The 27,503-nt window shown below is 41.9% G+C and overlaps 1 protein-coding gene across 3 annotated transcripts in view; it reads left to right on the top strand.

The window, feature by feature from the left end:
* Positions 1-26,969, top strand: part of pxk (PX domain containing serine/threonine kinase) — a 32,555-nt gene extending 5,586 nt beyond the window's left edge. Inside the window, exons 2-19 of one of the 3 annotated variants that reach the window (XM_047347153.1) lie at positions 418-468; positions 2,273-2,320; positions 4,512-4,698; positions 8,432-8,509; positions 8,943-9,016; positions 9,887-9,961; positions 11,614-11,718; positions 13,775-13,876; positions 13,949-14,110; positions 14,915-15,032; positions 15,120-15,198; positions 15,657-15,705; positions 15,788-15,865; positions 16,050-16,136; positions 16,282-16,345; positions 17,191-17,250; positions 18,587-18,615; positions 23,430-23,562. In XM_047347153.1, the coding sequence (XP_047203109.1) occupies positions 418-468; positions 2,273-2,320; positions 4,512-4,698; positions 8,432-8,509; positions 8,943-9,016; positions 9,887-9,961; positions 11,614-11,718; positions 13,775-13,876; positions 13,949-14,110; positions 14,915-15,032; positions 15,120-15,198; positions 15,657-15,705; positions 15,788-15,865; positions 16,050-16,136; positions 16,282-16,345; positions 17,191-17,250; positions 18,587-18,603 (1,434 nt within the window). In that variant the 3' untranslated portion in view covers positions 18,604-18,615; positions 23,430-23,562. The other 2 variants (XM_047347151.1, XM_047347152.1) reach the window with 2 other exon arrangements.
* Positions 26,970-27,503: the final 534 nt, after the last annotated feature.

The raw sequence follows: 27,503 nt of genomic DNA, 5'->3' as shown, positions 1-27,503 counted from the left end.
GTTCTTAAAACCTTAAAAGTATAAATTTAGGTTGGTTTGAACTCTTATTAACCTTTTTGCTTTTTTCAGTTTTCTCTATAACGTGGAAATTGTTTTTATTTTATAAAGTATAATTTGTCAAGCAGTAGCAGTATTATTGTGACCATGAATTAATCCATGACTGCAGCAGTTTTATGTTTTTGTCTTTTTATGGCCTGTTTTATGAGAGGTAACTTTGACCTTTAGTGACCCCAGATTAAATGAGAAGAAAACATGCAGAATATTTTTCATGTTTGCCTTTCTTCAACATGAACACATCAGCTCAGCCTGGTTATCCTGTAAACTAGTAGAAACACAAACATGTCAGGTTAGATTTTCACTAAATGTTTGAGCAAAATCTCCAACTGGGTTTTTCATGACGTCTTCTTCATCTCTCAGGAGTACATCATCAGAGTCCAGAGGGGCGTGTCCTCAGACAACAGCTGGCAGGTAAACGCACCAATCACAGCGCCAGTTTACCATCAAAGACCCTGTCAGGATTCAGGCTGTGTGATGATATGTGATAAAATGAGTCAATGTTGCCATAAAAATATGACTCGCTATAATTAAATAAATGAATAAAAGGTATTCATTGTTTCTGGTTTAGAAAATTTGTCATTTATTCAGCTGCTGGGGAAAAATATGATTCATTTTTTCCATCAGAACAACAAACTTTTATTACAAAACGTTGCTTCTGACCACGCCTGCTGTTCTGGTTCTGAAACAACCTAGTTGGACCACCTCTTCAAAACATCTCTATGCTGCATTAACCAACACGCGTCTCCACTTATTATATTATAATAACGAAGTGCATATAGAAAGTAGATAAATATGCAACACACTGAGCAGCCTTGAACAGGTTGGAAACCATTATTAGTTCATTTACAGTCATGTGAAAAGTTAGGACACCCCATTAAATACTCAGAAGAAATGTTCACATATGGATTTATTTTAATTCTGTTTATTGCTGAAAAAAAGGGATTTAAAAACGTCATTACAAAAAAACGGTCACCCTGTTTTACTCGTTAACCGAACGTTTTCAAGCTGAGGGAAAGGGTAGGACAACCTACCTTCTAGGAGCTGGTCTTCAGTGAGACGCACCTTGTAGGCATCTACTATCTGCAACATCGGTCTGAGGAAGCTTTGCTCCAATCCTCACTATCAGCCGTGACAACCTTGAGGAATTTCCTGGATGTTCAACCCGTTTTCAGTCAACAAGAACCTGCTGTGGGTCCCTGATGAAATTTTAGGGTTTTGGGGACTTCTTTTAGCACCTAGTGGTCTGCTTTCAGGATGAACTTTCTTGGACCACCAGACCTGGGCAGGTTGGTAGATAAATTCTTCTGGGACCTCCTTAAATCCCTTTCCAGACCCATAAACCGATGAAGTCTTCTCAGACAGATCTCACCATGGTCTTCAGTACCACTTGAACAGTCAGCAGCAGCAAACATCTGATGTTCAGGATGTTCTCCTGACGTGATGCACCTGTCTGGGAGTTTAGCCAATTAAAGTAGAGGGTGTCCTTATTTATTTTTCAGCAAACGTTTCTTAAAATCACATTTCAGTTTTTATCTTTTTACTTAAATTTCTCAGTATTGTTAAAATTGACATTAAATGTCCATCTGTCCAAATATGATGAAAAAGCACCCAGGGTGTCCTCTTTTATTCCTGGTTTGTATTCTTTGACTTTTACTTGAAGTTTTAATATTTTGACCCCGTTTAACCTGAACATGTCAAGCTAAGTTTAGTTTATTTTATTTGAGCTTTTCTCTGTTTTAAACGACTAAAATCAGAACCAAGTTGGAGTTGGTAGGAGCACAAAACTTAGAAACATCATGATTTGGGTCCAGTTTTTATAAAACAGGAACCTCAATTATAATCTTACCAAATTAACAGGAAAACAATATACAGTCATGATAAAGAAAGTACACCCTCTGTCGACTCCAGGGATTTACGACTTTTGTCTTAACCTGGTCCTCAAATGGGGCGAACTGAACCGGAGTTGGACCACGATTTGAAACAAGCTCCAGCATACAGGGGATTTCCTCTTGAACCCCTGGGGGCCAGAAGGGCCCCTAACCTTTGACTGGACAGTTGGTTTATTTTCAATGAGTTGTTACCATCTAATCAGCTTTAAGATGTGAAAACGGAGTCAGAACATGTCCAGTTCTCATGTTTCCTGCTATGTCCTGACACGGTTCTGTTCTGATTGAAATGAAATGAAACCTGAAAGGCGTGTGTGTGTTTGCTGCAGGTGATTCGCCGCTACAGTGACTTCGACATCATGAACAGCAGCTTGATGGTGAGTTTCCCTCGATTCGCAACAAAAAACGCAGCTTCAGCTGCAAAGAGTTCCTTCTTCTGTTTGTTGTGTTAAAGTTGGGCTGCGTCGGAAAAAATACGTTGGGATGGTTTTGTTGTACAGGTAGAGCTCAAAAAGTTAAAGCGTGAAAAAGAATATTTTTGTCGTTCATTTCAGAAAATTAAACTCATATTTTTCATCATACAGAGTAAAATATTTCAAGCCTTTAAATCTTGTAATTTTGATGATTCTGGCTGACAGATTGAAAACCCAACATTCAGTGTCTTATAACATTAGAATATTGCGATATTATTATAGCATATTCATAGAAAGTTGAGTGGAAGGAAAAGTTGCACCAGGGAGAACTGCAGCCTTGAGAGGATTGTCAAGCATTGTTGAAGCTTTCATGCTGCATTCATGCAGTAATTCACGCATTTCTGTTTAAAATATCCTTTTTATTAATCTGCATAATATTCTAATTCTGTGAGATGCAGATTTTTTGGTTTTCATTACAAGAAATAAAGGCTTAAAAAATGTCACTGTATGTGTAATGATTGTATATAATATGAGTTTAACTTTCTGAAATGAGCAACAGAAATTTGAAGTTTTTCTTACAATATTTCATTTTTTTGAGCTGTACTTGGTCAGTGCGGAAAAGGATATTGATCTTCCTCCCTGCTCTCTTACTTTCCCTCCAGTGATGATGTCCACAGAAATGTCCCTCAGCCTTCCGATCGTAGTCTGTTTGGGACATAAAGTTCTGTGAAAGTCGGTCCAGTAGGTCTCAGATACTGTTTGAAAGCAGAGTTCAGTGCGCGGCACCTGAAGTAATCCGTTCTGATCTTTCAGGGACGATTGAAATTAGATCTGCTGTATTAAATGCAGATTTTAGAAACCTAAATGCAGCGGAAACCCAACATTTGATGATGTTCAGCTGTTAGTAATAAATCGAAAATCAGAAAAGCGTTCAGGCTTTGGATCTCCAGCATACATGGTTTCCTGTGAACTGGAAAAGTAACCGAAGTTTCCTCTTTAAATCTGAACTGCTCACTGAACACTTCTGTTTTCAGACCAGGAGGCATAAAACAGTGACTGGAGCCCGGGTGTTTTGGGTCGGTACCTGAACATGTCTTCTGAAATCCAGGAAAAAAGCATTTTTCAGAACGAGTCTCCTTCAGCTTTTGTTTAATTTCCTTTCATGTCTTCAATCACAGCAGTGTTTTATACTGGGTCTGTGTTTAGAAAGTCAGAAAGAGTAACAGTGGAATCGTGAGGAGACGTAAAGCAGAACCACCAGTAAATATTATCTCTATCTACATGCCAGTGCTTGATTGGGCCGGTCTGAGATTCTGACAGTTTGATAACCTGCATAAAGGTTTTTACAGTATTTACACTAAGAATAGAAAACAGGAATGCAGAACCCGATCCAACAGACAAGCAACACCTAGCCCTGCTGCTCTAAAATAATAAAACATATAGATTATTACAGTTACTATAATCTAGTTATGTATGAACTGTATTGTTTAGAGTTTATTCATCTGTTTTCTGCAGCTGCAGATATTTCCATGTCTGACTTGGAAGTGCTTGTTTTCAGCCATCTGAAAAGCAATGTGCAGCAACAGGTGGCCACTCTAACCCTCCTTTAAAAGCTCAGTAACCCGAAGGAACCGTATGATGGATAATCATAGCCGTTTGTGACTGAAACTTTGTAAAACCCAGTTCTACCCGGACCCCAGATACTGGCCCAGTCTGCTCATGTTATGCATCTTTGTCGCAGCTCATATTTAAATCTACCAAGGTGGAAATCTCCTGTGTTTAGTTCTCTTTAACTCCTTCCAGTACTCCTTTGTTGGAATAGAACCAGATGCACAGGGACAGACAGGGCTGTCTATGACCGGGTCCAGTAAGACACTCGGACTGTGATCTTTGGGTGATGTGAAGCCAAGCTGCAGGGTTTTGGTCACAATCGCAGGAAGTTGGCAGCTTTTCTGCAGAGGTTTTTTTTCTGCTCATTTCCTGCTCAGGAATATCACCGCCACATTAGCCTTCCGTCTTCCTCTGACAATCAGCAGAACCGCCTTAGAGTCCACCAAGTCCGGCTTGTCTTTCTGTGTTTGTTGGTAAATCTCAGTAAGAAGTCCACGAATGGTGTTTATTTCCAGATCGGACATGAATGTTTCCTGTTTTCCAGGTGTGTGGAGTCAGTCTGCCGCTCCCTCCGAAGAAGCTGATCGGAAACATGGACAGAGAGTTCATAGCAGAGAGGCAGAGGGGACTGCAGGCCTACCTGGACTCCATTACCCAGCATCCCCTGATTTCCACTTCCCTGTTTGTCAAGAAGTTCCTCGACCCCAGCAACTACTCTGCCAACTACACAGGTTGGTTCGAGCATCTTCACTGAACTTTATCGGCTTCTTAGCTTTTGTTACATCTGGTTGTTTTTTCTTACACTACGGAGGCCTTCAGATGCCACAAATACTGTTTTAATTTACATACATAAGAAAGTTTTTACCAGAACTAGGTCAAACTTCATTTGTCACAGATGTTTTACCCCCCTTTTAATTTATTTTGTCCTAGTTTTGTGTTGGCATGAGCTATACCTCAATAAGGTAGAAATCCCACATACAGTACAGACCAAACGTTTGGACACCTTCTCATTCAAAGAGTTTTCTTTATTTTCATGACTATGAATATTGTAACACTGAAGGCATCAAAACTATGAATTAACACATGTGGAATTATATACTGAACAAAAAAGTGTGAAACAACTGAAAATATGTCTTATATTCTAGGTTCTTCAAAGTAGCCACCTTTTGCTTTAATTACTGCTCCACACACTCTTGGTATTCTGTTGATGAGCTTCAAGAGGTCGTCACCTGAAATGGTTTCCAACAGTCTTGAAGGAGTTCCCAGAGATGCTTAGCACTTGTTGGCCCTTTGCCTTCACTCTGCGGTCCAGCTCACCCCAAACCATCTCGATTGGGTTCAGGTCCGGTGACTGTGGAGGCCAGGTCATCTGGCGCAGCACCCCATCACTCTCCTTCTTGGTCAAATAGCCCTTACACAACCTGGAGGTGTGTTTGGGGTCATTGTCCTGTTGAAAAATAAATGATGGTCCAACTAAACGTAAACCGGATGGAATAGCATGCCGCTGCAAGATGCTGTGGTAGCCATGCTGGTTCAGTATGCCTTCAATTTTGAATAAATCCCCAACAGTGTCACCAGCAAAGCACCCCCACACCATCATACCTCCTCCTCCATGCTTCACGATGGGAACCAGGCATGTAGAGTCCATCCGTTCACCTCTTCTGCGCCGCACAAAGACACGGTGGTTGGAACCAAAGATCTCAAACTTGGACTCATCAGACCAAAGCACAGATTTCCACTGGTCTAATGTCCATTCCTTGTGTTCTTTAGCCCAAACAAGTCTCTTCTGCTTGTTGCCTGTCCTCAGCAGTGGTTTCTTAGCAGCTATTTTACCATGAAGGCCTGATTCACACAGTCTCCTCTTAACAGTTGTTCTAAAGATGTCTCTGCTGCTAGAACTCTGTGTGGCATTGACCTGTTCTCTAATCTGAGCTGCTGTTAACCTGCGATTTCTGAGGCTGGTGACTCGGATGAACTTATCGTCCGCAGCAGAGGTGACTCTTGGTCTTCCTTTCCTGGGGCGGTCCTCATGTGAGCCAGTTTCTTTGTAGCGCTTGATGGTTTTTGCGACTGCACTTGGGGACACTTTCAAAGTTTTCCCAATTGTTCGGACTGACTGACCTTCATTTCTTAAAGTAATGATGGCCACTCGTTTTTCTTTACTTAGCTGCTTTTTTCTTTCCATAATACAAATTCTAACAGTCTATTCAGTAGGACTATCAGCTGTGTACTGTATCCACCTCCTGCACAACACAACTGATGGTCCCAACCCCATTTATAAGGCTTGAAATCCCACTTATTAAACCTGACAGGGCACACCTGTGAAGTGAAAACCATTTCAGGTGACTACCTCTTGAAGCTCATCAACAGAATACCAAGAGTGTACAGAGCAGTAATCAAAGCAAAAGGTGGCTACTTTGAAGAACCTAGAATATAAGACATATTTTCAGTTGTTTCGCACTTTTTTGTTCAGTATATAATTCCACATGTTTTAATTCATAGTTTTGATGCCTTCAGTGTGAAGCTACAATATTAATAGTCATGAAAATAAAGACAACTCTTTGAATGAGAAGGTGTGTCCAAACCTTTGGTCTGTACTGTATTTCTGCCTTCAGGAATGCAGAAAAACGTCTGAAATGTGCCTGAAAACGGTTCATTAAGACTGGTTAATCGGCTGTTTTCTGTGTCGTTGATGATGTTCGGTAATTAAAATCTTAGTCTTTTTTCTTCATTAACTGTTTATTGATTAGAATACACCTAAATATATTCAGGAAATCTCTACAAGAGGAGAATATTTAAATCGACCAAAATCTCAGACCTTCTTTTACAATTGTCTTCTTGTTAATCTCTTCATACTAAATCCTTTTTTATTCTTCTTATTTTTAATACATAAACATGGGCTGTTTTCTATGGCAATAATACAAGAGGGCGCATAACTGAATAAATCTTTATAGGGGAAAAAATAAAACGGAGCCGCCCAAACAAAAGAACGACGTCTCAGGGAAATATACATTTCCTTTTCTTCCAGATCTCTGGAGTCTCATTAAGAACGTGATTCTGTCCATCACAAATAAATCATAGATGATATTTGACCATTCATCTATTCCTGGTATGTCAGGTTTAAGTCATTTCTTTGTAATTGCTTTTCTTCCTGCTGAACTCAATATTCCAAATAAATATTTAGTTTTAGCATTTACAGAAGTTGAGCTCATAAACCCAAAAAGACGTTCCTCCCAGTTCAACTTAATGTCCGTTCCAAATATAGTCACAAGTTCTGTAAAGATCTTCTGCCAAAAGGAATTAAGTTCTGTACCGGCCCAAAACAAGTGGCAATGATTGGCTTCCTGGGAAAGACAACCTCCACCAGCCAGAAGAACGTGAATGGTGGCTTTGAGACATTCCCACCCAAATGATCTCCATAAATTTAGCATGAAATTCTTCTCTGAAATCCACAGCATTTCATCCGGGTGTCTTCTGGAAGGCGAGTAATGGTTTCCTGTCCCGTTTCTGTTTTATGTTAGTGATATTTATTGTTCTAAGTCCTCTCTCTTCAGTTTAATTCAGTTTTATTTATATGGCGCCAAATCGTAGCACATATCTTCTTAAGGCACTTTATGAAATCAGTTCAGTCGAATCCTACAGAGATCAGCACGTGTCTGGAGTCCGTCTTATAAGCACTAATGAATATTTCTAATGGAGCATTTTTGATTTATTTTTACCACAGAGCTGTGTAAGTGATGCTGTCTACGGAAATCAATCTTATTGAGACCCTGCCGTCTTTAAAACACCTGAAAACTCTTTAGTGTTGCCTGGTTTAAAAGGTAAAATATGAGGAGAGACCCAAGTTAACCCATCTCCTGTGGCTGGCATCCATCTTATTTGGGGAAAAATCCGAATCATAACTCCACCTTTTCAGGACGTTTGCTTCTTCTATCCAATCAGTTTTAGTTAGAACATTTAACCAGGTTTTCACAGACAAGTTGATCCATTTATTTCCTGTTTCCAGCAGTTCTTTAGTTAGTCTTTTGTTTCATAACCTTCTTTGGGTTGGCACTGTCCCAGATCTGTTCTCTTCAGTTTCCTTCCATCTTGGTTTTAATCTGGGACGCTCCCAACAACACGGGATCCTTAACTGGGCTGATATGTTATCATTTCATACAAGGAAGTGCCTGTCCACCCGTTTATTGTCTATAGAAAAGTTTGGAATCTTATCCTTGGTTTTTCCCTTGCCAAATGTAACGCAATATCCGTTTATCCCAATAATTAAGTTGCTTGTCATTAATCTTAATTGAAAGAGTCTGGAATAGATACAGGATCCTTTTTAACAAAGTGTTTTGAGATTCAAAACTTATCAAAAAGCCAAAAAAGCTATAAAAAATCATTAAACACCACTGACGGAGATGCCCATTTGTCAAAAGCACTATTCACTATTTTACTAAACAGCTTTCTCTTTCTGTCTCTTAGAAATTGCTCTGCAGCAGGTCTCCATGTTCTTCAGGTCAGACCCAAAGTGGGAGGTCCTGGAGCCCCTCAAAGATATGGGTAAGCACGGAGAAGTTGCATCATCTCTTTTATTTTGAATGGTGAACTCAGCCACCAATGACCACCCAAGTTTGCAGCTCCAGCTGGAGGTCAGATTCTGAAGATTTTTCCAGTTAAGATGAGGAAGTCAGGAGAAATATTGTCTGAGAGCAGTAACTTAAGAGAGCTTACAAACTGGCACCCTTCGCAGGGATTAAAAGCTCTGTGTGGTAAGCCCAGTCTGCCAATAATTCACCACAGTGAGGAGTGGCCTCTTGTGATTTTACTTATCTGCTTTTAAAAGAAATGGAAAGACGGAGTTATGCCCGTCATGCCTTCTAGAGTTTTAGGGTTTGTGGCTCTGAGTATTAATAATGTAGAAACTACAACATTTTATAATAAAGAGTTTCATTTTGGTAGATTTTGAAATAATCTTTTGTTTGTTTTTTTTCAGGGTGGAGAATCAGGAAGAAATATTTTCTGATCAAAAACAAGGAGCAGTCCAAAGAGCGCTTTCTACTGAGCTGGGTAAGTAGGACTGCTGACTCTAAAGGTGTGTTCCCATTGAACTTTTATCCTCTGTAGCTTATTTCCCCCGTCCTGGGCCATAGGAGAAGCTCCCACTGCTCAGAGATTTTTGGTGGTTTTAAAGTCCATGAAAAGGTGCAAGTGTTCCAGTTTTCAGGGCGCTGACAACGACAGATTACCATGTGGCGTTCTGCAGCTGCAAACATTATAGTGTACACATCTGGTTCTGTTATGAAGCCTTTAGCTGTCCTTGTTTCTGAATGTGTTCTATGCATTGGTTCTGCTTCGGCCTCTTATCTAGAACCTCCCTGAACGTCCGGTTGTTTGAGTTGATCTGTGTTCCAGGTGGTGCTTTTTATTTGTGCCTGGTAGCAAAAACACCGTATAACTTTCTATGAAACAATAAATCTGTGAATTATTCCTTTTGACTGGAGAATTTACTCCTCTGGTCTCTGCTGAAGGTGGAAGTCGCTGTACTGATACTTCAGTACCGCCTCCCCTCCAGGACCCTGGTTTCTGACTGGATACGTGACCTTAGCTCTGCTCACAGACCTCAGACTTCAGCAACAGTGAACAAATATTTGCCTAAAACTGCACCTTTGTTTCTTCAGCCTTTTTATTGGGTCTGTGCTGCGCGTCAGCATGGATTTTTGCTGATACCAAGCAGAGATCTTTAAAAAGTCTGATATTTCTAACCATTCTTGACTTAAATCCTGCAAGTGCAGCTCATTATTATCCTGTGTTCTTTGCAGTCTGAAACCCATCAAAACAACCAGTTATCCTTTCAATCAATAAATCATAAAGAAACAGCAGCTGCAGGGTTTGTTGTTTCATCGCCTGAGTGAAAACATCAGTTTCTTCTGTCCGTAGGTGGATCTGGGTCCCGATAAGTTCCTCTCTGACAAAGACCTGCAGTCGGCCATGAAGCTGCTAACCAACCTGTCTGTACGTACACACTGCATGGCTGCTGCAGCCTAGCGCAGAGAGCAGCCAGTTCTGTGATATCTGCTGCAGCTCTGAGGTTCCTGTTATTATCAGTGAGGGACTGCATGTGGAAATGGTAGAAACTGCTGTGCTGCAACTGTTTTTCAGCTTCCTCTGACAGATGGAGCTGATTGGTGAGCTGAGCGGATACTGGTTGAGGACCGTTTCCCTGCTGGGTTTTTTTCTGAGGCCAGGACATTTAGGAAAAACCTGCAAACTCATCAGAGAAGTGTCCTAACAACTTCCTGTGCTGCTATGAAGAATAACGCAGCAACATACCGGATCAGGACTTTTGGATTGTGCTGTAAACTAACCCATCAGAAGGGGATTTCCACAGAACCTCGGACCACAGCCAGCTGTGGTTCAGCGCTACAGCGCCTTGCATCAGATTTATACACAGTTAATAAATAAAGTTGATATTGTTCACTGATTCCATTCAAAGTGAAACTTTTATCTCAAATACTGTAGATTCACAGCGAATGAAAACCCAACACCCAGTTTCTCAGCAACTTCAAGTAGTAAAAAGGCCCATCAATCTGGACCTGCTCAGCAGTATCTTGTTGTGTACAGTTCTGCTCTTGGTACCTGGTCTGGGCTCCTTTTGCATGAATTACTGCATCAGTGCAGCGTGGCATGGAGGATATCAGCCTGTGGTTCTGCTGAGGTGTTCAGGAAGCCCAGATTGCTTTGATCGCAGCCTTCAGATCATCTGAATTGTTGGTTCTGGTGTTTCTCATCTTCCTTTTGACAATACTTCATAGTTTCTCTATGGGTTTCTAGTCAGCCCAATTCTCTGGCCAATCAGCACAGTACCACCATGGTCATTGGACCAGCTTTTGGTACCTTTAGCAGTGTGGGTCGGTACCAAGTCCTGCTGGAACATAAAATCAGCATCTCCATAAAGCTTGTCAGCAGAAGGAAGCATGAAGTGCTCTAAAATCTCCAGGTCGATGGCTGCGTTGACTGTGGACTTCAGAAAATCCATTGGACCAGAACCAGCAGATGACCCCAAATCACCGCTGACTGCAGAACCTTCTCACTGGACCTTAAGCAACGTGGACTCCTGGCTTTTACTCTCCTCCTCCTCCAGACCCTGAGACCTTGATTTCCAAAAGAGAAGCAAACTTTACTTTCATGTGAGAAGAGGACTTTGGACCGCTGAGCAACGGTCCAGATAAGACCTTTCTGGTGTTGTCTGTGGTTTAGGTTTGGTTTAACACCTGGATTGTGACAGTTGAGGCCCATGTTCTGGATCCATGTGTGGTGGATCTTGAAGTTCCAGCTCATCAGTCTCCTCCAGAGTCTTCAGTGGGCTTTGCTCCACACCTTTTAGTAACATTCTGATTTGTTGAGGTGCACCTTTAGACAATAAGCTCTGTCACCATGTATGAAAACCTGATGTAAACTGTCTAATGTCTTCACATGTAGCCTGAGGAGGACATTTTCAGCACCTGTGTCTGATTTCTGCTGAATCTCATTGAATGTTGACTTTCTGTTGCAGGAATGTCCTCATTAGATCATGTATCACCATAAAGCCGACAAACACACAGACTCTGAACATTTAGTCGAATGAAAGTGTTGTTTGTAACTGGACCCGTTCTGCTGTTTTCCAGACCCCGTATTTGTGTCCGCTGCTGTTCTCCAGCACCAGCGAGTCTTCGGCTCTGCTCATCCGACCTTTCAGTGAAAAAGGCTCTCTGAGGGACCAGATCTGCAAGGTAAACCCTGTTTCTGTGGACTTCAGCTGAATACGGTTCCTCTCCTTTAAAACATCACACTCTCTAATATTAGGTTGGACCGCCTGTAGCTTTAGTTACAGCATCCGTTCTCTGCGGTGTCATGATTAGCTTCTTCAGCCTCAAGAGGTTTGTTTCTGTCCAGAGTTGCTTCATTTTTTCACCAGGATCTCATACAGATGATGGGAGAGTCAGACTGCTGCAGTATTCAGTGTCTTCTGCGGACCTCGTTCTTTGGGTTCATAATGTTGCTGAACCTGGACCTGACCAACTGCAAGAACCCCAGATCTTGGCTCGGCCCACGTAGGAGCTAGGCATGATGGATCCATGACTTCCTGCTCGTCTCTTCTTACCTGGATGCTCCCATCACTCTGGAGCTGAGTTAATCTGGACCCATCAGACCGCAGAACCTTCCACCGTTGCTCCAGAAGCCAGTCTTTGTATTCCTTAGCAAACCGAAGCATTTTTTCCTGATTAGCTTCACTGATCAGTGGTTTTACAATTTAATTTTACCAAATTTAAGTGATCGCCACTTCTGATTTTTTTTCTGATCACATTCCTTCTGTGAAGCTGCAGGTTCCCCAGTTTTTATGGGTTGGAGAGTTTTTAACTCGATGCCAATAATTTGACCCTTCTGAAATAGATGAACATCATGTCCTCAGACGGTTATGAAGAAACATGACGCTGCTCACTGCAGCAGTTTGGGTTAAATAAGCTGATACGTTAATTGATGTAATAAATATCCAATGGGAGGCTCTTACCTGTTTGCTTTGTTAAATCCAGGTGGGGATTTTGTAAATGAAAGCTCAGCATCTGACCTCCAAACCACCAGCTTTAGTAAACTCTAATACTGGAATCCAGAGCAGGAAGGAACGGTGATAAATGTTGCCTCCAATCAGCCGTTGCTGATTACTGCTCACATTGTGATGGTGTCAGTTCCTTATATTCTGCAGTTCTTATTTTGAAATCAGCTTCTAGCACCAAGACAAGAACAGAATGGATTTATAATTAGCCTTAATTCCTCTGAGAAATATCTCATTTTAGAGCATCTTCATGAACGTTCAGCAGAAGATTTTCTTTTAAAAAGGCGGTAAAGAGAAAGTCTTCCTTTCTAAAATCTTGTTTCCTTAGACGCCTGATTGGTTGGAAAATGATGAATTTGCTTTCTAGAGCAGGTTTTTTTTCCAGCATCAGTTACCATGGTGACAGACCAGCTTTGTGGTACTGAGAATCCCAAAAAGTGTCCCAGTACAGACCTCCCATTTCTTCCTCCATAACCATGAAACCCAGCTCTAAGCCCAACTACCACTGACCTTAAATGGACCCAGAACTCTCTCCTTTAATCAATTATGTTGTTGGGATATTGTTGTAGAACCTAACCCTGCTTTGAACATCTCCACAAGGTTCTCCTGATCTGTCTGCTGTGTTCCTTGGTCTTAATGATGCTGGTTGTTCTCTAACAAACCTCTGAGACCAGAAACAGAACATCTGCAGTTAGACTCAGTTTAAATTACACACAGCTGGACTCTGGTTACACATTAGGGGATTTCTGTTTGGTTGCACTGGATTTTATTTAAGCTTATCAAGAGTCAGCGGGGCTGATTAAAAATGCACGGCACTTTGTAAAGAAAAACTTTGAAATCCATTTTTATTCGTTTTGGTCACATTAAATCCTAAATGTTGGTTCAGACATGGAGATTAAAGCACAGTATGGAGATCCTGCTCTCTAAACAGACTAAAACACACCTACACCCACACTGAGGTCCAAATGTGAGTTCTGGCTGTTCTGGTGCTTTAACTCAAGGGTGTGGAAAAGCTGCTACATCCAGAGGAATAAAAACACTGCTGTTGCTCCTTTTCTCTCCTTCATTATCATTTCTGTGGCAGTCCAACACAACGTCCACTGCTCTGCATGTTTACATCAAACATATGACGGCTTTCTGAGACAACTTTCCTCTTGGCTTCAGGCATAAACTCCCAGAGTAAAATGAAAGATTAAATGAAATCACGTCTTTCCTCTCTGTCTGGATCTGTTCAGGTGAAACCCAGGGACAGTCACCTGAAGAAGTACTGCAACCCCAAGAAGAGCCAGGGCCTGGAGCTGGAGCAGATCAAGCTGTACGGTCGTCAGATCCTGGAGGTAAATACACATGCATGCACACATTAAACAACCTGAAAACGTTTTGCTGCAGTTGTGTGTGTCTGTGTTCAGGGCCTGAGGCTTCTCCACGACAGCGGCCTGTTCTTCGGCCACCTGCACGCCTCAAACATCATCGTGGACGACGATGTGTGTCGGGTGGTGGACATCGAGAACAGCATGCTGGGAGTTCCCTCCATTCTGAGGCCGGCTTTCACGCAGCTGAGGAAGATCAATGTATGTGAGCTGGGCTACATCGAGAAGAATAGAATAATCCTTTATTTGTCTCTCGTTCTGTGATCAGCAGCACAGCAGGATGATAAAAAACACAAGTAGTACTTCTCTGATGTTTCTGAGACCTTTTTATTAGTCAGACAGCAGAGATTCAGCAGTTTTAATTGTTTTAGATCTCAGCAGACAATGAAAAGGTGCAGCATTTGTTAAACTGCTCTGAAATGGTTTCCATCCTCCTCAAACAACCGGACCTTCACCGTTCAACCGCTCCTCTTCACCCACAGCTTCCCTCACCTATCGTGTCCCTCAAGGGTTCATTCTTGGTCCACCTCTGTTCTCCCTATACAACCTGGCTCCCTTTTAATCTTAGAAATCAATTATAGAATAACTGAGGGGTTTAGTAGCGGCTCACCTGTCAGATCTCCTCACTTTGTTCACCCCCAGAAGGTCACATGGGTGAGGTGAGCAGATGTTTGTAGATGTCCTGAGGAGCGGGTTAAGGCATAGCAGTAATCGCCTGGTCATTAGGATGTTTAATTATATTCTCTCTCTTATGATGGTTTCATTGTCACCTTTTATTCTTAAATGCCTGCAGTAAATACATTTGACTTTGAACATCAATAAAATAAATATATTCCATCATGTAGTGATTAGAAACATGTTAAATTACACAAGTCAAGGAAAATGTGCCTGTTTCATATTTGTGCAACAATGGTTCTGCACAAGAATATAGACGGATATATTGCATGTAAATAAAACAGGAACATTACTGTGATTAAACTCGCATGTCTCTGTTTTTATCTTCAGACCACAGAAAGCATCGACGTGTTCTGCTTCGGACATTTACTGTATGAGATGACGTACGGCCGGCCGCCAGACAGCGTCCCCGTCGATCAGTTCCCGTCTGTCCCCTACGCCTCCGTGGGTCCGTATGATCGTTGAATCCGGGGATCATGTGTCCTTTTAACAGCTCCAGATCATTTCTGAGTGTCGACTTTATGTTTGTGTTCAGTGTCGGTTCTGCAGTCCATCCTGTCCACGGAGGCCTGTAAGACCGGGATGCCAACGGTGTCGGCGCTCATCCAGACACCGTGAGTTCCTCCGTTTTCAGTCCTTTGAGACTCACACACACAGCTCAGGTTGTTCTGACTGTTTTTAAGGCACCTTTTATGCAGAATTATTCAAAGGAAAATAAAGGAAATTAGATTTAAAAGGAACAAAGTCAAATGTAGGTTTCACATGAAAGGATATATTGAGCAAATACAAAGCCAAGCCAGGATATGATGTGAAATGGATCGATAAATGAGTGTTTGACCTTTTAAAAGAAATAAAAGGCTGGTATGCATTATGGATACACTCAGCAGATGTTGTAGTACTGCATAATCTGAGATAGGGGGAGCATGTAGTTGTTGAATAAAAGTGACCTGAGAATGGAGCCTTGAGGAACATCTCATCTGATCTTTTTCTCCAATTTCTGACCCAAATGGCACAAATGAGTCCCTGCCTGCACAGTAACAAAGAATGGACTTGTCGCCTATTTTTCTTTCAGGCTCTTCAGTGACGTCCAGCTCAAACACTCAGAAAAACTGCAGATCAAGGTGCGGCGGAGGCTATCTAACGTTTTTCAGCATCAAAGTTGAAGAAATTGTCAGACGTCTGAACTGTCCTGTTCTCCACCAGGTTCCCAGCAGGCTGAAGGACGCGCTGAAGGAGGCAAAGGGACGTTTGGAAAAGAGGCTCCATGAAGAGCAGAGACTGGTGGGTCAAAATTCCTACTCGAAGCTCTCTCGGGTGGATCCGTTTTGGTTTGCACTTTAACTGTAGCAGAACCACACTTACCTTGCAGATTTTACATTGCAAGCATGCGACTGTGAGTTGGTTTAACAGGAAAAAAGGTTTTCTGGTTTAGAGGATAACCCTATGTGGTACTGTCTGACTGCAGATCCATCAGCACCGGCGGCTGACTCGAGCTCAGTCTCATTACGGCTCCGAGGAGGAGAAGAAGAGGAGGAAGATCCTGGCGAGAAAGGTCAGAAAGGTCAAACATACCTGAGCTGTTCAGGTGCAGCTCCTGACACCAATGCTTGTCGTCAGTTTCAGTGTTTTCTGGTGATTTGGGGCAGAAACCAGTGTTCAGGAGTCCCTCGTCTCTGAGGTTGTTTTTGTCTCTGCAGAAGTGCAGACAGTCAACGTATGAGAACGAAGAAGACGTCTCTGTCAGAAACAACAACAACTCTGGTAGGTCCACAGCTGCTGTCACCTCACATAACCTCTGTACAGGTGAAGAAACGCTCACCTAAACACCTTCACCTCTTCCTGTTCTTCATATTTCATTATTTGCTGCAACAAAAGCAGCCAGTTGGCCTCATTAGACTCTATCCATTCATATCCCTTCATCCTTTCTTGCTCCTATAGTTTTGGTCGTTTTCTGCTTGACGTGATGGAGGAATGTTTTCATACCGACTAAGTCCTCTCTAGGAACGTTTCACACCAACTTAGACAGCTTTCTCATAATGTGTTCATAGTCACTGTACGGAAATGTGGTTCTGTGACTGATTATCAATGTCCACCAGCTCAAGCTGTTGTAGTTTGATCAGGGGTAGATCTGCAACGCATCAAATCGCAGTCATTAAAATGTCACCCCTGCAGAGTACTGCATGGATGCGATGTGTGGCCAGTAGGATGGAGTTTCCTACTCTTCCTCGCCCACATCTGACATCTGATCTTTGGGCCAAGATGCTTAAGATCAGGGAGAGGGATGGGGTCATTGTGATACAGTTAGGGGTCATAATCTGTCATATTTCAAGAGAGCCAACTGGTCCAAATGTTGGTCAGAATCAAAATTAATGAACAAAAGAGTGTCATAAAAACGTTTTCAGAAATTAGTACATAATTCAATGAATGAATACTGGCATGCGTGAGCGCCCTCCTCTGGATGAGTGTGGCAGAGGAGTGTCTGCGTGCTTCAGACTGACGGTTTGATCTGAATACTGGCATCGTTGAGCCTCTGAGGCCACAGATCACAACGGCTGCAGGTTCCTCTCTCCTCTCTGTCTTAGGCTGTTGTTTTCTGTCCCCTGCAGGTTCAGGAGCCAGTTCACCTCCAACGTGTCCTTCCTCCCCTACTCCCCCTTCCACTACAGGTATACTTGTCTATCTTCCTGTTTGTATGTTAAGCTGTTTGTCCACGTGTCTTTCTCTCTATTTGGCTCCTTATTGGGCAGACTGTAGCGCCCCCCACTGGTGAGAGAGCACCTGGGCGGTGCTGCTCAGATCCGTAACAACATGTTTGTCTTTAACGTTTCAAATTTGCATGTGAGATTATAGTCTTTGTCATTAATCCGACCTGTCTGTCTCTGTCTCTCCTCTCATCAAGTGGTTTACAGGCAGGTATCTTCCTCTGCAGCGGGTTCATTATCTCCGTTGTGTTTTACACGTAGCTGAACACAGAGCAACAGACCCAGCTTAGTGTAGAAATCTTTACTGACACCCCAGATGGTTTTACTGTAGATGCATTTTCTACATTTTCTTTCTAAGCAGCCAAACAGATGAGGTCCTGCAAAAGTTTTCATAACCCTGGAGCCTTTTCATGTTTTACCACCAAATACCTGAATGCACTCTATTGGGGTTTCATGGCATAGACCAGCACAAAGTAGTGCAAAATTGTAAAGCAGAAGGAAAATGATACATGGGTTTTCAATTTTTATATAAATAAAGGAGCCAAGAGGCCCATGGTAACTCTGGAGGAGCTGCAACGATCCACAGCTCGGGTGGGAGAATCTGCTGACAGGATGACAGGTTCACCTTCCAGCTGGACAACCACCCTAAACATCCAGACCAGGTTTAAATTAAAGCAAATCAATGTGTTAGAATGGCCTAGTCAAAGTCCAGACCTAAATCCAACTGAGAATCTGTGAAAAGGGTTGAAAATGGATGTTCAAAGATGTTCTCCATCCAATCTGACGAAGCTGAAGCATTTTTTTGCAAGAAGAATGAGCAGAAATGTCCGTCTGCAGACGTTCAAAGCTGGTAGAAACAAACCCCAAAAGACCAGCAGCTGGACCTATAGAAAATGGTGGTTCTACAAAGTTCTGACTTAGGGGTGCTGAATACAGATGCTCTCCTCACTTTTCAGGTTTTTATTTGCATGAATAAATAAAACTGTATCTTTTTCCTTCCACTTCCCGATTCGCACTGTTTTGCATAAAGGTTTGTGTTTGTATCGAGACACACTGGGAAATAGTACGAGGGGTGGGAATACTTTTTCAAGCCTCTGGACCGAAACTGAGTGAAAAAGAACAACATGAGAGATATTCAGAAGCTGCTCTAAATGAAGTGCGGCTGCTTGGAAAGAACCGCTCCCCTCTGGGTCGACCTTCCCTTCCTTACTGGTGATTTTTATCTGCGTGCTGATTGGTCCAATGAACAGATAACCTTCATCTCCCTGTCTCTCTTCTTCCTGTGCCGTCTCCACCATAGAGCATGCTCCATTCTGACCGTGTCTTTGGGTAAAGTAAAATAATTATAATGTTGATGATGTTGATGAACGTCTCTGTTGGTTTTTAAAGGCGTCGTACGCCCTGATCTCTCAGCAAGCTCCTCCCGATCACAAGGATTTCAGCTGCCCGTTGGGCGGCTGAAGCTGGTGTCAGAATCAGAACCAAAAGATCAAATCCTGATTGGGCACAGAGTGATGCTGAAACACCAGTCAGAATGATTGTCTCAGCTGCTAGGAAACCATCAGCTGATAAACCGGAGCCATAGAGGTTGGTTTCCTGAATGTTTTTCTGCTGGCCTTCATCCCATCTCACACTCATCAGCCTCCCTGGGAACTTGGAACAGATACTCCAACCTCAGATCCAGGAGGAGCAGGGTAGGTTTTCTCCTGGTCCAGGGACAGTGGTCCAGATCTTTACCATTCAGATATCCTGAGGTGGTCATGGGCCACGTGGTCCGAACCAAGCGCTGTGTCTGCATTCTCATCGCAGATACCTTCTCTGTTTGAATCCATCGGCACCGAACCTGCTCTCTGATATTTTCAGATGATGTTCTGTTCCTATGTTCAAGCCAGGAGATGTTCACAGCTGAGTTTGAAGCAGGTGGGACAAATCAGCTCCTCAGTCATAGGTCCTGCTTCCAAAACAGGACGAAGGTGGGCTGCTTCCTCTGATTCGGTGGGTGGGTCTTCCTCAAGCAAAGGAGGTTGGAGGTCAGAGTCTTGTTCCTGACAGATGGAAAGATGGAGCAGGAGATGGACACACTGTTGTTGACTGATGTTGGGCTTCTTTCTGGCCCTGTTACCATGACCTGGCCTTGGATCAGTGGGGCTGCTCCTCCTAACGGTGAGATTTTCTGGGTTCCAGAGCGAGGCTGATCTGGGTCATGATGAGTAAGGTGGGTTTTAGTTGACTTCACCGTGGTGTTGAAGGTAATCCAGGACAGGAAAAAACTTGAAGCTCACGTGATCCCGGTTGGGGAAGTAACGTCAGATCTGGATCAACAATCCGGCGCTTGCTCACATCAGGGTGTACGCTCATGTTTTTAAAAACCTCACAATCTCCAATGGCGTCCAGCCGTCTCCAACAGCCCAGCTTCCTCCCTCCTATTTTCATTGCAGATTGTGATCCGTCTCCTGCGTCTGTTTCCGCATGTTTGTTTGTTTGTTTGTTTGTTTGTTTGTTTGTTTGTTTGTTTGTTTGTGTGCGATGGGGCAGGGGGGCTTCAGTGAAGTTTATTCTGGTTTTTAAAACGTTCTCAGTAGTAGTAGTACCTGTTGAACCTGAATTAATTTGCTGTCTTAGCTGTGAATTATTTTTGCATTCTCTCTTTTTCTTACTGAAGCTAATCTACAATCTACCCAAAGAGTTTAGACTCCTGATCTCATCTAATATTCAAATGAGCCCTTGTCTTCTAAAAATGTCCAGATTCTTTCAGATGCAGTTATTCTGCAGATGATCATCTTCTGATAACTAGGTATTTATTAAAGCTGTCTGAGAGAATTAAACTGAGCAAAGATAATAATCACATTTCATGATGAAAAACAGATTTCCTGTTTTCCTGCATGCAGAAATATTACATCCAGTCTGCAGAGACTCTTTATGTAGTTCAAATTAATTCAGTGGCTGACCCTTTTATCTGCGATTATTTCTTCAGCTGACGTTTTTCAGCCCTTTTTAGTTGGTTTTTTTTAAACTTCAATGACAAACTTTTCATCAAACACAACAGTAAACATGAGTTTAACTGGTTTAAAACCAGATTTTAGCTTTAAAATATTTGATCAAACATATAATTAAGGCGGGATTTCAAAGTTCTGTATTTGACCCGCTAAGTCCAGTATTCCACGAGGTTCAACAACAACAATTAACCAACTTAATCAAAGTGCTGAGAGTATTTTCATAGGAAATAGTTTAAAAGTGGCTTCAGCAGAGCTGCGATTTTATTGGACATGTAAAGAAATGCTTGAAGAGTTTGGACATGCAGTGATGATGCAGGAATACAACTTCTTTCCTCTAGTCGTCCTGCAGACTGCTGCAGTCAGATGCATCATAAAAACTCTGCTTTTCCCTCATCAGTTCAGTTTTATTCTTCCTGCAATCATTTAGGAGACATTTGGAGATTCCTGGCTGCACAGACCTGTTTCTTTATAACATCTGAGTAGAGACATCTTTTGTTACTTGTTAAGTTTAGAATTATATGCGACAACACAGAAACTGATCAGCAACCCTGGTATACATGTGTAAAAAGCCTTAAATTAAAATAATTTTCTTTGCAGCAGAATAATCTAACATCTCATGTTAGGAGATCAAAAAAATCATCTGTTTCACTGAAGTGGAATTTTTCCAATTTATACTTTTTAAGTAGTTACTTCTTTTTTAAGTAGATCAGACTTTCCTGGATCTTATTGGCTAATTAGGAATGCATGATTTCCTGTTTCTCTGGAGACCCGTTTCTTTTAGCCACAGAACTGGACCAGAACCCATCTTTCCACCTTGCATAGTGAGGAAGATGACAAATTATCTGCAAAGCTCACAGTTGGAGACCTGCAACATAGAGTGGCGTCCCTGGGTCAGCAGGTCTCCATGACAACGGTTAGACACTGTCTACATGTGGACTGGTCGGCCAGGCGGAAAGCTTTTTCTGTCCTAATATTACAAACAGAAACGTGTTATATATCGAATTGCAGCCATCATCACAACTTTACAGTCAGCTGTATCGCGGTTGCAGAGCGCTGCTTGCAAGTTTGCTTGGCTGGAATATTTCAAGATCTTTGCTTTGAAAACTCTGCTTCCAGATAAAGTGAAGAACGTCTGGGTTAATCAAATTCACCACGATATTCAACAACAATATCGTAGTTCCCTGTTTTTGTCTAACTGGATCCATGAGCCTTGGTCAGATGAGACTAAGATTTAGCTCTCCAAAGCAAAGGATGAATGTGTGGACAGTGACCTCATGCTCACTGTTAAGCATGGTGGAAGATGTGTTATGCTGTGGGCCTGTTTTGCGGCCAAAAGCCCATGGAACATGTCAGTGTTTGGCATCATGAACCCTTGGAAATATGAGGACATTGGGAAACATCTGGCAGAAAACGGAAGATTTGACATCTGAGTCTTTCAGCAGGACAGTGATGCAAAACATGGGCCCACATTGTGCCAATGGGGGTTCTGTAAACTAAACCCAGTTATTTCAGGACATGCTTACACCACATAATACATCTACTCAAAGTAATAGTTGGATTTTTCTCTTTATTTCAGTGAAACATTATGCTGCTGCTGGTTTTTTACCCGTCTTCACCAGGGGCTTCAGTCTGTCTTTGTAAGTCAATAAACTTAAAGTGAAGCAGAGATCCTGACCCGTCCCGACTAATGAAAGCTCAGACTCAATGTGGACAAAACTCAAGGCTCATCTGAATATTAGAGGGAAGTAACTGGATCTGCAGAACATGATGAAGGTCGGTTTGTTCCACAGCCATCCTGGAGAAAGTCCATCTCTGCTGCCTTCTGAGGGGATAATCTGGGATTAAAATCATTTTCCTCAAAACTAAACATGCGAGCAGAATGTGAGTTTCTTCAGGTCCGGTGCCGCCTGTCTAACTGCTGGGTGTTCTGTCATTACGTTGCACTTAGCTTCATGTTTTGCTTCTTTGAACAAAGTCGCTAGCTTTCATTCAGCTGCGAGAATGCAAAAAAACACAAAAATTCACAATCAGACTAGAAGCTCTTGAGTGAAGCCTAGAGCCCAGGGTTCGGGGTTTCCTGGCTGCTCCAGTTGAACATTTCCTTGGGAAGAGTCCAAACTCTTCCTAAGGAACGCTTCAGAGGATCTGATTTGATGAGATTCTCATACAGACGCCACCTGAGCTTCTTACACAGAAAGCATTAACGTGTCCAGACTGATGACTGAACGTCAGTAGGTGCATCCACAGATAGAATTCACTGTGTGGTGCTGTGGCACCATCTAAATGGGTGGAGTTCAGTCTGTCTGATGGTTGCTGAGAGCTGCTTTCACAAAGATAAACCCTTTTTTTAATGGAACCGTCAGAATCATCAAAATCCTTGATTTTAGCAAAGATAGATGAGATGTCTTGCAGATATAGAGCAGGCAGGGAGTCACATCAAGTTGGAGAAAAAGAAGTAAGCTTATAATACAAAGTTTTTAGAAAATAATATGCAGCTAAATAAAAAAATATATGAAATACACAGCGTTTTATGCCTATTTATCTCCACTATCCATGTTCAGGTTTCTGCTGAACAAGTAAAATGTGTTTTTGTGAGAAAATCGGGAGGAGAAGTGGTGGTTGTTATGATGTCCTCCAACTTTTACTAGGACAAAGATGGACTTCTAAATCCTAAGAGATGAACACTTACAGGGAACCAGATTTAAATGACAGGTAGAGTAAAACTGTTTAGCCCAGAACACGAGTGCATAAAAAAGTAGAAACGTGTCCCTAGTGAAGAAGACGAGGAAGGACAAAAGTAAAACTGTAAAGCAACCAGAGTCCAAAAGAAAAACCCCGAAAGTTCAGAAAGTCTGGACAGATGTTGATCAGGACCAGTTAGGTTTCACTCAGAAATGCAAAACCCCAGCCCCCAGAGTTCCTGGTCTGGGTCAGGAAATGACCCAGGTCCAATCAAATTAGTCACCTTGATTCTGAATAAAGGTTATTTTAATAGAACGGCAGGATCATCTGGAGGGACATGAGTGCAGAACCAGGAGAACAGAAGGCTGCTGAGTCCTTTATCTTGGTGAAACCAGCTCCCAGTGGAACCATGAACTGTTTCCAGATGAGTTCTCTCTCATGCTTCTTCCTCTCTGTTACATCCAGGATCCCACACAACGCCGCCTCCTCCTCCTCCTCCTCCTCCTCCTTCTGCGCCGGATTCTTCCTCCTGTTCTCCTCCTCTACCTCCGCCCTCCTCTGACGGAGCAGGAAGAGGTCGGGCCGCCCTGCTTAGCTCCATCCAAACCTTTAGTAAAGGCAAGCTGAAGAAGGCCGACACCGTGGACCGCGGCACGCCCAAGTTCTGACCCAAACTGGCGCCACGGCGACCCCGCCGTCTCTGCACTGTGCTCGTTACGTCCCTGAGATGTGAAAACAAATCACTAACAGAAAAATCCAAGTACTTTTTATCTCTTTCTGCTTCTTTTGCCTTCTAACTCTTTTAACCTGTTGCTGTAAGAAGGGGACGGGTCAGAACCTGGCTCCCATCTTTCCACTTGCTGGACAATCTTCGGCACCAGAGGAGTTGTTTCCAGTTTCTGCAGAGTTGCCAGACGATGTGCTGCTCCTGCAGGCGGTCCGCTCGCTTGTTTCTTTGCTTTTTGCAGTAAAAGTAGCTGCTGAACTTTTTGGGCATCACAGATTCTGCAGCAGTTCTGGATTTTTGGATTTTACTGAGTGATGCAGTTGAATTTCCTGGATCCGGGACTCTTGTTTTGGAGTCTTCCCAGAACTTTTCAACACCTCGACACGTACGTGTTGCTGGGGCAGTTCCTCAGAGGCGGTACTGTAGGAAACCACTTTTAATTTAAATTTCAGTTTCATTTCCAAATAATCTGAGCTGAAATGATTTAAAGAAGTTTGCCTTTTTATCTTCTGAGACAGAAAATGAGGAATTAAAAGCTAAGATTAACTTCTGCGTTGATCTGCTTTGCATTTCATGAAACTGCAGACATATTTTCACTTAAAAATATTAGAAATATCTTTCAGACGAGGTTCCTACGGAGTCTGGATGGAAGTCTGGGTTTTTCCCAGGTCTGAACATGAATGGAAAAAGAAAATAAGAGTAAGGAAAGAGATTCACACTTTCAGATGATATTCCCTGTCCTTAATTCTGCCCTTGTTCCCTTACTTACTTCCTTCCTTGCTTCCTCCTTCAGTCTGTGCATTTTGTAGGTTTTGAAGGTTCCATATTTCTTATTTGATTCTTCAGTTATAAATCCTCGTTTTTGTGCACATTAAGAAAAACTATTAGCTTTTCCATAAAATCCAAAAATGATGACAAAGTACAATCTAAAAATATTTAATAATAAGTTTAAGGGATTAGGAAATCTTTATTTAGTAGCGATTCAAATAAACATTTTAAATCAATATGTGTTGAATGTGCCCCAAACCTTTCCCCAGACATGTGGATGTTTTCCAGCTAAAGCTGGGCTAAAATCATGGAAACAATCAAAGGTAGAAAAATCCAAACTACATGGAAGGATGCAAGAAGTTCAGAAGTTCATGCAGCTAATTTCCTCTGACTCTGCTCAGAAAGCTGCTCCTTCCATTGGGAATAACAACCTTCCAGTTACTGATGCCGTCTCACCTCAGGATCATACAAGCAGCTGAGCTCTGATCGTCATCTGGCTCTGAAACTAATCTGAACCCTCAGCTGTGTCTGTCAGGCATCAGTCTGCACGGCTGTATTTACTGCTGCACTGTGGCTTCATCTCTTGTTACAGAAGCAGCAGCTGGATAGATATATTTGAGACCACAGTGGGAGCAGATCACAACCAGCTGATTCATCCCTGCTGCAGAGCAGGTTTTGAGGTGATTTTCTGAAGACATTTGCAGATCATTTTTAATAGTTTTCATTAGAGACTCTAAATCTGCCAGTTTACAGTATTTCAGAGTCATTTGGAAACATTAAAAGCAAAAATAGTTCTGAAAACTGAACTTTGAAGTATTTGATCACTGAGCAGAGCTGCCGTGCGTCGATGTGGAGGTGTTGTACCTGTAGTTTCCAGCCCAAACATCTAACTGGTTTATACAGGAGTTCGTTGTTCCTGCCCTTTTAAAGTTCAGCTTGTTTGAATAAATAACAGCTCACAGGAAATGCTTTAGGTCAATTGTTTCCAATAGTTGCTTTAGGTTGATTTCAGAGCTCAGAGGGATTTTTTTCATGCAGTTTTGGTAAAATGTATTATATTTTTGTTTTGGGTTTTTTTGTGCCATATGGATTATATCATGCCGATGGAGATCCTGAATGTCTGTTGTTTTCTTGGGGTTTTTTTTTTTTATTGCATGTGACAGTTTGGTACATAAAGATATATATTGATCTCATGTGGTGAGGACGGCCACACTTCAGCACACAGATGAACCCGTTTTTACTGATTAGTTTTTTATGCAGAATTCGCACATAGACAAGAAACAAATTGATCTTTAAAATTAAACAAACATATGTAGGGTTCTGTTAGAAATGCAGCTATGCTTATAATGTATGTTCTGCCAGCTGATCTGAAGTCCTCAGGAAACACCTTCCAGGATTTTGGTCTTCTTGATTGGAGGGCGATGTCAGATTTTCTGCTCAGTCGTAACTTTTGTTTTCCAAAAAGAGAAGATGGAGAATTATAAAACTCCATGATCAATGACAGCACTAGCTATTTTATTTAGTTTGTACAGTAAAATAAATTTTTTGGGGGGTGCAGGCTTGTTATTTTTATTTTTTCCATCTCCCCAAAAATATTCAGACGTCCGAAATTGAAGAACCTCTTAAAACCATGCAGAGCATCTTGTGCCAAAGTAACTGTTTTATTTACAAGCTTCCTGCAGTTCTTCCTATGCCGATTCTCCAGCTGTTCACCAAATTTCATGAAATTCAGCTGCAACCATCATATACCTCCATCTTTACTTTGGTGCACCTAAATGCAACCTTCCAAGTTTATTAAACAAGCTTTTGATCAGATCTGTGCAAAATAAATATAAATATGAGACTGCAAATACTTAAAGAAACACCTCAGTTTACAGAAACCCTATTTGATTAGTCAGGATTTATAGCTTTTAAATTTGCCACTATGGTGAAATTACATAATCTTTAAAAAGAAATGAGCATTTTTCCAGATTCCTGCTGAGGGCCACAAAGGCATCATTGGTTAAACTGAAGCTGACTTCACATAAAATCTGTGTGCTGAAGTAGCTGGAGATACTACCTGGAGGATCCTCTTGTTTGAAATCAAGCCAAGTTCTTGCTAGAGACTTTAAAGGTTTATTTTGGATCAGTGCAATCCAACCAGAGGAGATGGTCCTCACATCCTGAACAATCTTTAAATTATCTCAGAATGTCTGTGTAGCACTTTACATGTGTGGAGGACCCGTCCAGATGAGTGTTTAATTTGCAGAACACATTATTTACCGAAGCCGGGTTAAACTGAATGGTCTGAAAAGCACTCGCTCTCTACTGGGTTTGCTGCAAAATGAAACAAACTGGTCTTCTGTACGGTAAAACATGACATCTGCATCAAGTGAATAATAATTTGCCTAAAAAAGCTTCAGGGAAGCAATGAGTCGTGTATTGCACATGCTTGTGACAAATGTATCTGATTGCACCACTTAATGAGGTGAATTTAAAATGCTTAAATAAAAACAGATTTATTTACAATACTTCCTGTCTGGTGTTCTTTTAAAATAACTGCTGTTTGTGTAAATCTTTACAGAAAAATATTGCCTTGTTTTCTGATACGGGCAGTATAATTCTGAGCAAACTGAAATACAAACATCGAAAATCATTACTGATGAAAATAATGAGAAATAATATCCATAATATTTCCGTTAGTTTTTTTTGCCAGGTATAATAAACGGTAATAAAAGTAATAGTTATAGGAGGATGTGTTCATGATTAATTTGGTATTTACTGAGTGACACATTAGGCCACAGTGGACGTTTTCAAGCGTTTTAGTTTATTCTGATTTTGTATCTTGACATCTTCAGTCTTCCATACATGATGACTGCGGTTCGGTATTTTAGGTTAATTAGTTTTTTGGCACCTTCAGGCTTCCAGATTATATGACTGCGGCTCGGTGTCCTTGGGTTTCTCTTCCACTCTTAAACCATCTCCCGCCTCCCTCTCCTGCTGACCCGCTGTCATTGGCTGAGTGTCATAGCACATTCCATCCGGCCTGCGAGCTGGCGTTCTGA

This window comes from Girardinichthys multiradiatus, chromosome 20 (genome assembly GCF_021462225.1).
Source record: "Girardinichthys multiradiatus isolate DD_20200921_A chromosome 20, DD_fGirMul_XY1, whole genome shotgun sequence".
In the NCBI taxonomy this organism is placed as follows: Eukaryota; Metazoa; Chordata; class Actinopteri; order Cyprinodontiformes; family Goodeidae; genus Girardinichthys; species Girardinichthys multiradiatus.
The sequence above is the reverse complement of the archived record's forward strand: the minus strand, read 5'-3'. Positions and strand labels throughout refer to the sequence as shown.